Source organism: Epinephelus lanceolatus, chromosome 15 (assembly GCF_041903045.1).
Source record: "Epinephelus lanceolatus isolate andai-2023 chromosome 15, ASM4190304v1, whole genome shotgun sequence".
Classification (NCBI taxonomy): Eukaryota; Metazoa; Chordata; class Actinopteri; order Perciformes; family Serranidae; genus Epinephelus; species Epinephelus lanceolatus.
This window is the reverse complement of record NC_135748.1, coordinates 19416984-19430148: the sequence shown is the minus strand read 5'-3', so window position 1 is coordinate 19430148 and position 13165 is coordinate 19416984. Positions and strand designations below refer to the sequence as shown.

Sequence of the window (13165 nt, the reverse complement as noted above, 5' to 3'; positions counted from 1 at the left end):
ATCTGATTGTCATTATGCATGTGGCAAAGTTTAAATGTTGCGCCAAGAACACAGTCGGCAGAACAATGGCAATGAGAAAGAGAAAACTGAAACTTTCAGACCATGAGCTATGGGTCTTGGCAGAAGAGGTGCAGTGCATTCCTCAAAACTTAGGGCAGTCTTGAAAGCCTGGGATTGACACCCCTTATAAATGTGCTTCACTTACTGTCAACTCTCTAAAGATGCTAATCATTTCACTGTAACTGTGTACGGCTATTAGTCAGTCCCTCTTTTGGTGATTGTTGTGACCTGAAATGCCTTAGGGGCCATACACATGCCACGACTTTAACTACCTGGAAACCACAAGGTTGGGCATTGGGCGCTAGTTTTATACCTTTTTTGTGCCAGCTTTCAAGAGCGCTGTGGCAGGTTGAGTCTGAGGTTGTTAAGCAACCTTAACAAGCGCCACATCATAGCCTATTTACCTGAAATCCTGAGTGCAGAGCTGACCTTCTCCCAGGTGCTGTTTGTAAGTGTGTAGGCCTATCGTTCATGGGACAGATGTAAAGCGCTGGTAGCCCTGCACCAAAATGACCAACTTTTCCATATTCACCACAGACTGATATTAACGTAAGAAGGCAAAGATATCTGTCGGCTGTGTATGGTTGTTCCTTGTCACATGACATGTGGTGTGCGCTGCTGCGTTTCAAAATTTGAACTCTGTTAACCTCAGGATGCAGCCGTCACGCCCTGTAAAATAGGCACTTGGGACCGCGTGTGCGCCATGATGACATTGTGCTTTCATTTGAGAGTGCCTGTTGTGTGTCTTCATCGAAAACAATGACTTTGAGGGTGCAAAAAATGTGGCATGTGTTCGGCCCCTTAATAACAGCTTTTCTAAACACGCATGACGCATGTTGCTTTGTTTTTAGCTGTTTTTTATATGGGTTGTTGCTGCAGTTTGAAGGAGTGCTGAAGGATGTCTCCATGAGCTGCTCTCCTCCTGCTCTCTCTGTCCAGTTAGCTTGAGCTAACACAGCAGCAGCAGCAGCAGCATCCAACAACCAAAACTGAGCTGTTAAATGCTTCCACAGTCTCACACTGACATTGAAACAGCTTGACCAATAATAACCATTGGGTAGCGTCATGTAATGATAAATATTGAAATGAGATTTTACCCATTTAAATAGCCAAATATGTGGTAAAGTTGCAGTGATTGGACAAAAATTGCAAGGTTGTGCAGAATTCACAGGGATCAGCTAAATTTGCCTTGATTGTTGTGATTGCATGTTGTGATCTTTGCAAATTGGGCTGTTTTTGCAATACATTTGCTTAAAAAGGGGGCAATTTGCACCAAATGAGTGCACATTACCTCATTTAAATGCTTGCAAATAGCACAGGAGCACCGAGACACTATGTGCATAGCAGCACAGTTAAGGGTGCATTTCAGCCTTTGCGGGAGAATCACACAGTTTGATTTTTCCTATTTGTGCAGGTTTAGCAACCGCAAAAACCATACAGTCCTTTTGTGAACTTGCCCCACTGTGTATCACAAAAACATGCTGCTTTAATTATTTGTGTTGCCTGTTTTTCAATGATTAAGTGACTTAATGTGACCACCAGACATTTTCAATATAAAAAAGGCCCCCAGAGTCAAGGCCAATGAGCCATTTTGTGGCTACTGCGTGCTAAAACAAACTGCTGTTTGAAATACTGGACATCATCCACATCACCTAAGTGTTTTTCAGGGAAAAAACCATTGAGTGTTCTTTTATTTGAAATTGCGTAACGCTTTGCATCATGTTTGGAAAAAAAAAAAAAAAAAAAGGAAAATGCCCAGAAGTCTCTATTTTCCTCCCTGAGACAGCTTGTCCATCTATTTTTGATTTTGAAAATGGTATGAAGGACTTGGTTGAAAGGGCGACATGTGGTTTGGATTAGTTTGTTTGGAGCATGCAGTAGCATTTATGATTTTACTGTTGACACTTCCTTGGATTAGCTTCCTTTGAGCATGCTATCCCCGATGAGCTTGTCTTGAGTGTGTGAACAAGGTCATCAAGCTCTCACAGCGGTTCATGGTCTGGTGTCAGGCCTAATGCAAGAAAGAACCAGAAGCAAACAGTAGTCTGGCACACCCCACTGCCATGTCTAGAATGCACATATAACAGCAGGACACTTATACATAATGGTGATCTAATCATTGTCTTGTTTTCTTGTCCTGTTTTCCTGATGTATCTGACAATACGTCTGCATGAGAGCATCCAAATGTTGTATTTGGCAAATCACAGCACAGATGTAGCCCACATTGGAGCAGAGAAGAAGCTCCAGGCTACCAATCTCAAGGGCTCCCTCCACTGTCTAACACAGCAAGTATGATTGATGTGATATAATTATATTCCTTTAATGGGAACATTGAAGTGCAGCTCAGCTCGGTTTTGCTGAGTGTTATGCATCCAAGATTTGTTTTGAATTATAAACATAAGATAATCCCCACAATTTTTTGTTATTTCGTCACTTTGGACCACATCGACTCGTCCATCAAGCGCTGCAGCTGTTTTCACACCATGACAACCGCGTAATGGAATGTGTTGCCTCTATTTGCAATCATAAAATTGATCGCAGGATATCAATAACGTCTTAATGAAAGTGAAATGTATGCTTGATTAAAGTTATCTGATACAAATAATCTACTTACAATGGGTTTGCTCCCAGCATCTGGCAAGTATTCTTTTTTTCATATTGTGGGAACGCAAAATCTGAACCATAAGGTGAACCGAGGACAGCTCCTCAGCCGCTGTCGTATCATGCACGAATGACCTTTTCCTGTTTTAATTAACATTCTGCATTCATTCAAGGCGTGCTTGGCAGTCAGGGTAATATTTACAATCCTGCATTTCATATCAGCACATGACACCAACGCAACATCAAATTCCTGGGCATCCATTTGTTATTTAATCAATAGGCTGACATACTTTTCTCCTAAAAGATAATAATGTTTGACATGTTTTTTATACTGAAAGAAAACAAAGTCTGGATTTCTGTGGCCTCCCAGCAGTCTTGTGACCCAGATAGGTGATGTGATTATTGGAGATCTTCAACGGCATGTCAAGTGGCTACTCCAAGGAGAGCCAATTACCAGCATTTTGCTGATGTTTGGATAAGCTTGTCCCTTTGTTTTGAAGTCCCTCAGTCTAACCTCATATTAGGTTAAAGCTATCACACATTCCGGGAGAGGAAGCACAAATACTGTAATGTATTAGCACAATCACTGGAGTCTATTAAGGTCAAGAAACATTAATCCCTCAGTCCTCTCCAAGAAGTGAATCATTACTAAGATTTGACTGTCACAAGATCAAAGACTAATCTACTCTTTATTCTGGCCGGCGCCTTGGAAATGGATCTGTTACACTCATTTATTATTACTGCTTAATCAATTATATATTTAGAAACATTATGGACAAAGTAGTGCAAATAATAAGTTATAGGCTACTGAGACGTCTATGAAACAGAAAGTGAACCCTGTGTCAGGTTAACACTTATGATCTCATGCAGCTTTCACTTGTCAGTTGTCAAAGCAAGTATACACTCACATGATGTGTTATACGGTTGCCAACAATATCAAATCTGTTTGCCATTTCATTTCAAGCATTAGAACTAATATGCCCAAATGAACCTTGCATGATACTGACATAATAAGGTTTACTTTCTTGTGATTTTTCAAGTCAAGGCGTGGCTGTAAATGTCAGTCGGCTGGTCGGTCCACCTCTTTGGTCCAAACTGAAATATCTTAACAACTATGTGATGGACTGCCATGATAATTTGCGACATTCATGGTGCCCTGACAATAAATATTTTTTGGAGACTTGGTGATCTCCTGACTTTTTTAGGAGCGTCACCAACAGATCAAAGGTCACTTATCCTGTTAAACATCCCCACATCTACTGGATGGATTATTAGTAAAGATATTCATGGCTTCTCGACAGTAAAGCCTGCAGACTTTTGTGATCGTCTGACTTTTTTCAAGTGTCATCATGAGGTTGACATTTGTGGTTTTGAGTGAGAGTTACTGGATGGATTGCCATGCAATTTGGTACAGACATTCATGTGGGGACATGTGGCTCATTTGTAGAGATTTTTGTGATACTGTAACTTTTAATCTGGCGCCATCATCAAGTCAAAATAAACTATGGTTAATCATATCAAATCAAGTTTATTTATATCACACATTTAAAAACAACTGCAGTTGACCAAAGTGCTGTACTCATTAAAACAATGACACAGAAATATAGAGCAATATAACATGTACACAAATATAACCAATATACCACTACGAACAACCAAAGGCCATTAAAACATGTACATCTTAAGATTTGTCTTAAAAGTGTCAGTGGATGGGGAGCATTTGATTGAGAGTGGAAGGCTATTCCAGAGCTTTGGAGCAGCTACTGCAAAGGCACGATCTCCCTCACCCACCAGCCTTGATCGCGAGAAGTTAAAAGACATTGTTCTGCAGATTGAAGGGGGCGGGAGTTGTAGTAGGGGCAGAGAAGTTCAGCAATGTACTGCGGTGCCAGCCCATGTATGACCTTAAAAACAAATACCTTGGAGAACAACGCTTTGTACCTTGGAGAACCTTAAAATCAGTGCAGGGATGCTAGCAGTGGTGTAATGCTGTCTCTTTTTCTGGCACCAGTCGAGACAAAGACGACTGGCCATCACTCAGTGACCAAATGACCAAAATGACCAAATACCTGCAAAACTGATGACATACCCTTCAGTCTCAGCTGTAATTAGCAAATGCTAGCATGCTAGCACACTTAATTAGAATATAGACAATAATAATCACAATATTTGTTAATAATAACTTCCGGGTAGAGATCCCCACATATACGTATGTAAAATGTTGCGCAAATGCTGCCTCTGTTGGGTTGTTTTAGCCACCTAAAAAGGCCCACCTAAAGAGATGAATATCACTTCAACTCTATGCTATATTTAGAATATTTTAACCGCTTTCAATGGGGAACTGAAGCCGTTATTTCAAAGTCACCAGACTCCATTGACAAAAGCAGTAATAAGCAGTAATTTGACTTCACAGAACAGACGAGTTGTTGGACCTATGGCTACGCCCCCCTCCACTCACTCGGACAAATCAACATTCAGTGATCGGCGCTATGGCAGGTGTCACAGTACACGGCATTTTGCAGGAGGCAATTGATGATTTTTGGGGACATAACGATCAGATGTCATTGAGAAGTAACCAAAAGGGCCTAAGCTACGCATTGGAGGGATATATTCATCATTTTATTGTTGACAAGGTCGATGAAAAGCTTAAATTAGAAGCCAAAATTTACAGGTCATAGTGTAAGCGTGATAAACTGCATCTCGTTGCTGTCGCCATCAAAGACAACAAGTTTAAGCGCCACTGAAGTTAAGGTTTTTGGCTCAGAATATGAGAAAAGGATAACGGCCTTTTTACCATCTTTACCAAGAGTGTCTCTCCGTTAGTTTGGTGCTACAGTATTTACACTGAATCATTCAGCATAACGTTTGTCAACCTTTGTTATCTCTGCGATTACAGATAAATTAATGAAGCTAAGCTCCAGAAGTTAACGTTAGCTTAACTAGAGCCCTTTGGACAACAGCTAACAATGATGTATAATCACCAAAGTACAAAACTAGAACGAAATAGGCTAATGAACTAACAGCAAACAAGGTGACATGATGAACAATGTAGCTAGGAGCTAACGTTAGGCTAACTTTAGCTAACGTTAGCTAGAGATGTTAAAGATAACTTTATATTTCTTTCCAGCAAAGTGACAATATGTTGCCTCAAACACAATGTTGACTTACCTTAGAACAGATGTAGACATCATTGTTAATCTTATTCACGCGGTTGAGTTGATGTTGTGGTCTACCGCACAACTTTATCCAAAGGAGACACTTTTCTCGGTTGAGATGTGGCTTAGGAAAGGGTAAAAAATACACCCCGTCGCCCAGCCTCTCAGGATACCTTGTGTCGGAGTTGCATGTACCCCATGCACACCATTTGACCATTTTTACACTTCAAATCTCAAAAAAAGCTCATAAAACCAAACAAAACTGACTTTCTGTAATGCATTTCAATGGACGTCCAGGCAGAGAATGTCCGAGTGTATGGGAATGGCTATACGCACTGTGATTGGCTCATCACATTTGAGGGTGGGGCTTAGCCATAGGTCAATTAGCGTGTAGAGTAAAGTGGAGCAAATATTCAATTTTTTTTATAGCATACTCTGAATCTGATGTAGATTTTTTAGGTGGCCAAAATATTTTTCTGTGACCCTTGTGCACAGTAGTACATTGCTTAGCTTTTATGCTGTTATAGGCTATCTAGTTTATCAAAGACGCTAGCAAAGCAACACAGTGCATGAAACAAGCCCTGCAGAAACATCAGATAGACTGGGCCACCATGTTTAACTGTAAGTCTTTAAATGTTACAGTTACAACTGAAAATGACAACAGAAATGAACAAGTTTGTCGATTTCAAGTATCTCCATACTTCAAGTCAATGGCCAGTTGTCTGCCCAGAAGAGACATCACAGTGATAAGGTCTATGATAAACATTATGAGCATCAGAATGTTAGCATTGTCATCGTGACCATATTAGCATGTTAGCATGTTGATGTTAGCTTAAAGCACAGCTGTGCAGCCTCACAGAGATGCTTGTTTGACTTTTACTCTAGTTCATTGAAACAAAAAGTATAATCTTGTTGATTTAGTTTGTTGAATCTGACTAATTATCATATGGAAGGATGCTTTATTTTCTTTTGTTGTAACTAAGCTAATACAAGACACAAGTAGGCTAACTTAAAGTAATGAGGATGTGAAAGCCAGGAAAGATGACGTGTAATTTGTGAACCATCTATCTTCGCTGTAATTAGGGTCAAATCATGAAGTTTACACAAAGAGACTTTGGACTTTCCCCTTTGACTCACCAGAATTCATAGGGTGTTAATTTAGCCCCAGAGAGATGGTTTAGTCAGAAGCTATGTGACGTGCGTGCCAGATTTATTCAAACTTTGGTCAGAGATAGCTTTATCATCGCTAAGCCCCGCAGACAATTTTAACGTCTGCCATCTATAGATCTTGAAAAGTAGGGCAGCTGTCGTTTCCAAATTAAATAAACTGTTTCTCCCAACGATTTGGGCTTTTTTAGAAACGTGCATTTAGTGGTGTGAGGATGGTGGTAAAGCTAGACTTTAATTTTTATTTTTCCTGGTTGGAACGTTGTGTTTCTCACTCGGGTGCATGACAGGAGTCTGATCCTGTCCTGGTCCTGGCTTTTGTAGTCTGGATGAGGGAGTCTTAAGTGAAGGGCTTTAGTCAGGACCACTTAAAAGAGGCTTCAGATAGAAGCTGTCATTATTTCCCTATTGAGAGACAGAGGGCACTGCTAGGTGAGACCACACACACTTGGGAGAAATCTTTGTTTTTGCCAAGATTTTAAAAGTTAAAGTTAAGCTGAAATAAATGCAGAACATGATATTACTAGAATAGACATGTCTGTTTTGCTTGTTAGCAAAGGCAGAAGCTTTCATTCTTCTTCTCAACATACTGGCTCCACTAACTGAACTCCCCTCCTGCCCTGGGTTTAACTAAGATTACATCCTATCATAAATGTGTCAAAACAGATTTAGAGTTTTTATTTAGAGTTTAAGTTCACAATTTCTGCTGGATCCTGCTGGATCCTGCTGTCTCCGCTAACCTACCATTTTGCTGTGTGCAAGTCCCCATTGAGATGTCGACATTTTATGAAATATCCATCAATTTCAACATTATTAGATCATACATACGCCTGCCTGGCATCCAAACTAACCGAGAGAGATGGAGATTTCAACCACATGGCGCTGGACTGACACTCCAAAACAGCCCTGCGGTTGGCAACATCCTCCCAGACCCAACAATTTTTTTTGACCTAGCTGCTGCTTTTATAGAGTGGTTGTTTATTTTTAGAGGTCGAAACACTGTAAGACCGTACCACAGGTCATTCACTGGTCAGTCTCGACATCATTGTTAAATTTGTCATGTTTTTCCATTGTTATTATAAAGAAATAAATTGCGGGTGGAGTGGGGAAGGATATGAACAGTTTGACCTATCCTTTGAGATTTCCACAATTACGCCCACTTTTCAGCACCTACTGTTCATCATGCTTCGTCTGCAGAAGCTACACCTCGTCGTAGCGTAGTGTTTCAGTACGTGACAGATTTATGACCTGTTTAATAATTTGCTTTAGACAATCACTTGATTCTGGTGACTCTAGATTGCTCTCTGTGATGGAGCCCAAATGAAATGGTCAGCAAGACAAGCCTTTGACTTATCAGCTGTCTGTCGATGGTCCTCCAGGCATGACTCTCCCATTTCCTCCTGACCCAATTTCAAAGTTTGCCTTGGATCCAGCTCATTGTGTCAACCCAGTGCACGTGGATGCCATTAATGTGTGATTTATTTTGCACCCCATGTGGACTGTAGCTGTGGCTGAGGTATTCTCAGGTCTTACAAAGTGCTCCAAGAGAAAGATTGGTGTTCATCTCTACATCTATAGAACACACCACCACTGATGACATTTTAACAAAGATAAGCATACTGTAACTCATGAGTCTTTGAGGGATGGAAAAGGTTCACTCGGATTGATCATGATGAACTGTTACATGATTTTGATCCTCGTTTAAATGTTTCCTAGTGACAGCCATAAGCTGCGAGTAGGCCTACAGCTCTTGGAGAGAGACCCAAGCATGTCCACATGTGAGATGAGTTGTTTGTCTCCCTGTGAGAACCGGTCGTGTCTGTTGTGTATCAGGGCCGTGGCTCGGAGATTGGCTGGAAGTGCGATGGGGACCCGCAGCCAGGAGAGAAGGTCCTGCAGGATATAAAGGAGAGGAGAGGGCAGGAGAGACGGCTCCAAGAGATCCAACAGCAGCTGGAGATACTGGGCCGGGGCCAGGAGATGACTGTGAGTTCAAAGCAGCTATGTTCGTTCACACACAAAACACATGCTCGTATTCACACGAGTGCGTCCATCCACGCACTGTCTGTGTTGCGCTTTATAACACTCCTCGGTGCTTCTATTCGTAGACACGTGTGTGACAAATTATTACAAGTGAGCAGCTCCTTCTCAGTCATTCTCACAGGGGGACAATGAAATCACATGCAATATCCGAGTCTCTGCAGGCCCATATTTTTTGCTCCTTTTCTTCTCTCCCTTTCTATCATTACCACACTCTCTTTACAGTTTTGTGCAAAATGTATGAGATAAAATATCTTTCTCTGCTTTGCTTTGCACACAGGTTTGACCTAAGGGCGAGGACGGTCATTTACTCCACTGATAGCCTTTTGTCCTCTGCAGTATTTCATTGCTCTCTAGCATTCTTCTCTGAGATTCGATGTCCACCCTCTGCAGCGTTCCCTAGAAACCATTGAGCTCTGTCTGGTTTTAGGAGCCTCTGCAGAATTACAGCCTCAGAAGTGTTTCCCCCAAACCCTGTAGCTAAAGGCACAACACAAGAATGTCTGGAGAACAAAAGGAGGATAGCTCTGATTTCTGCTTTCTCTGACATTTATGACTTCAGATTTTGTGTGCAAAGAAAAGGAAAACATTTGAGATAGATTCAGTGTTCTGACTATGTCATTGTTCGTATGGGGTAACTTCTCCCGCTCTTGCGCAACAAACTCTCCGTTTGCCTCCTTGCAGCGCTGCTGTCGATGGAATACAAATTTAAATGTGTTATCCCTAACTGCAGTTCTCACACTGATGAACCACAACATGATGCATATATGCCTAATTTAAACATAAAAGATGCTCACAAAAAGTGAGGTAATAAAAACATTAAGTGGCAGCCACACCCTTACATCAAACAAGGCACCATGCCATGCAACCTCAACCTATTCCTGGCCTAATTAAGGACACACAAATGGAATTTTTTGCTAATGAAGCCAACCTCCGTTTGAGGAAACTGTTCTCTCTTTATCATCACAAAACATCAAAACCACCAGTCTCTTAACTCATCGTACAGCTAGCCACTCTTTGTATATATCTGTGTCTCACTGCGTTTTATATACTGTGACTAAATCATTGAAGCCAGCCAGTGACTGCAATGTAAACAGCACACTCTCTGTGTATATTCTCTGTGCCACCGGGCTTGTTTTGTGGTTGGGAAAGATTTATTTGTATGGAATTTGTCTGGGAGGGCATTCTCGAACAGTTTCACACAGCTCCAGTATACTCATAAAGTTGATTTGTGCGACATCCGTAACTCAGATGTCTTCTCACAGTCTCTTTGCACCTGAAGTGTTTACCAACTGCGAAGGCTTTTTGCATATTACTCTGGTGTATTAAAAGAGCGTGATAACTGAGATCAGTTTGAGAGTTATTTTAATTGAGCTATGAAGTCAAAGTCAGAGCAATTTAGGAACATCTTTTTAACATCTTTCTGCAGCTCCAGCCCAGATGTTTCCTCACAAGTTCCAAATCTCTTAGGTTTTTAAAATACCTTCAACTCTGGGTCATTCAGATTATAATATATGCCCATTTGTTCACATTCACTTGGCATTGTAGGGGATCCTTTTGTTGCATAGATTCACATGTAGCTAAACATTCATTCTGTGAACTCTACCCTAGCATAATATAACAAATAGGTTTCAAGATTAGTAATGCTATTAACACCAAATTCACCAAAAACCCTTACCTATTTTCTGTAATTCCAAAATAGTATCATCACATAATTTTGCCTTTTTTAGGTGTCAGGAGTGAAAATCCTCAATGTTTGCTGTGTTATGGTTTCAGAATGATGAAGACAGATGGCGAACACTTAGCTACAAAATAGGACATAGGCTCTACAGGATGCTTTCTTTTCCTTGGCAGCTATCATGTTTTTCCTAAATGATTTACAGACTTTTAGGCTGTCTGTTATCTTAAATGGATGAAAAATTATGTATATAACTGCTGTAAATGGGAAAAAATCTCCCCAGTAGAAAATGACCCTGGAATTCCCTAGATTTGGCCAGAGTCTCAAATGTTTACAACTGTCTGGCTCCGCCCCTGATCGTTTAATATAAAGCAAGTATTCCTCCAAATGGTACCAAAACTATAAAAGTATTAGTCATTTTGGAAGATGTACTTATTTTTGTTATTTCGAGAGTTAGATGAGAAGATTCACTTTTCATTTAACTCTCTGCAGTAGTGAATTGAATTGCGTTTCCCAAAACCCCAAAAAACAGTATTCATTTAACTACTACTATTCATACTTTAAAGTGGAAGCACTGAAGCAGACAACTTTTAAACACACCTCCACCCCACTTAGTGTTTTCTAGTGGTACTATTGTTGGCACCACTGTTGCAAACATGACCGTATGGCTTTTCATTTTCAGGTTTTCACAGACAAGGCCTTCACACACTGAGGCCTCATTTACACCACAAGTGATGCGTTCGCGATGCGGTCCACAAGCGTAGCGGCAGCACACGTGTATTCACACCAAAACCAAACAGACATGTCACGCAACGGCCACTGCTGTCCCGTCAAAATACAAACCACACCTGAACAGTTGGTGGCAGTAGTGCATCATGTTTGCAAATCTCCAATAAACCCCAAAGAAGAAGAAGTGAGTTTGGACCCAAAGCCCAGGTTGGACAAGTTTGTGCGCCAGTGATTATTCCAACGCTTGGAGAATTAATATTTAGCACTACAAATGGGTAAATAGTCTTCGTCTGCTTTGTATTACTACTAAACATGAGTTTGCGTGTGTTGTGACCTCTCTCAGCCACCGTTGATATCGATTTTTTGTTGAATACAGCAACTGTTCACTTGCGACTCGCACAAAAAATCAGCGTCTCTTCTATTTATGAGCTAAGAGCAACTGTTCGCAAGCGCTACACGAACGCATCGCTTGCGGTGTAAATGAGGCCTGAGTCAGTTTTTTTCTTCCGAAATTGTCGCACGTCTAAAAATGAATATGACCTCACGTTGTGTCAATCATGTTTGTACGCTGAGTCCGAAACTTTCATCTGTGATTAAAATGTTTGTAGCAAGTTTGAGTTTCTGTGTTTTTCACATCTGTCAGAAGCCTTTAGAGACGTTTGACCGAGAATCAGTGAGGAACATGTGGTGGTGGGACACAGCCGCAACACAACAGAGGAACGGGGGTCACAGAATAATTTCGTAACTCAGATAGCTCACGTTCAACAAGTCAGATCGTAATATTCAGGTGGATGATGATGACGAGGAGGAGGATATGGACCGCACACAGACAGAAATGGAGGACACCTCCAACCCTTTATGTAGCTGCGGTGCCAAATGCAAGACAGGGAGGGAGTGGTGACAGCCACATAAGTACCTCCAGTGGAGAAAGGCAAAGGACGAAATGTGCCCTTTCATTTTGTCACGTATTGTGAATTCTCACAATGAATACAACAATAAAATGCATTGGAATCAGTGTGCAAGGTTTCTGTGCGTAACAGTTCTTTTTCAGATGACCGATTAAAAAAAACACATCCGAAAGAAATGGACTCAGTGTGCAAAGGCCTTAACTGTGATTGCTCCACCCTTTGTCACATGTCAGTTTAGAGGAGGACCCAAATGCAGGCTAACAGACTGTTTGATTTTGAATTTAGCTGATTGAAAACATTCAGTACAGGCAAGCAACTCAAAGTCCAAAACGAAAGCAGAACAAAAACCAGACTGAAAACCAACCGAGGAAAACACATTGAACAGGAACGAGCACAGGAATCACGCAGGGATGAATGCTGGAACGACCACAGAATGCACTCAGGAGGAACACAGACAAACTGACAAAGGGAAACACACAGGTACATACACAAAAAACTAACCACAAGAACGAGACACAGCTGGAGAACGAAGACATGGGCAAAAGGAAGGAAATGGAGATTGGCTGACAACAAGGGTGGAGCAGACAAGACTAATACAGAACAGGTGTGAAGGGAAGACTCAGGGAACTGGGAAGGACTAACGAGACAGGTGTGACAGAAAACAGGCGGGACAACACACAAAGACAGGAGGTAAAACCAGACACGACACATGAGGAGAGAATCTACAAAATAAAACAGGAAGCAGATTAAACACAAGTGAATAACATGAAACAAGGACCACAAACAAAATATAAACAAACCCAGGATCATGACACCCTTCAGCATTT

General features: G+C 41.1%; 1 protein-coding gene across 3 annotated transcripts in view; it reads left to right on the top strand.

Annotated features, from left to right (window-relative positions):
• fsip1 (fibrous sheath interacting protein 1) overlaps positions 1-13165 on the top strand; it is a 52264-nt gene that overhangs the window by 26697 nt on the left and 12402 nt on the right. For 2 of the 3 annotated variants that reach the window (XM_078175026.1, XM_033643421.2), the window contains exon 9: positions 8817-8969. The exons of the other annotated variant lie outside the window; for it this stretch is intronic. In XM_078175026.1, the coding sequence (XP_078031152.1) occupies positions 8817-8969 (153 nt within the window). The remainder of the gene's footprint in view (positions 1-8816; positions 8970-13165) is intronic. 3 annotated transcript variants of the gene reach the window in all.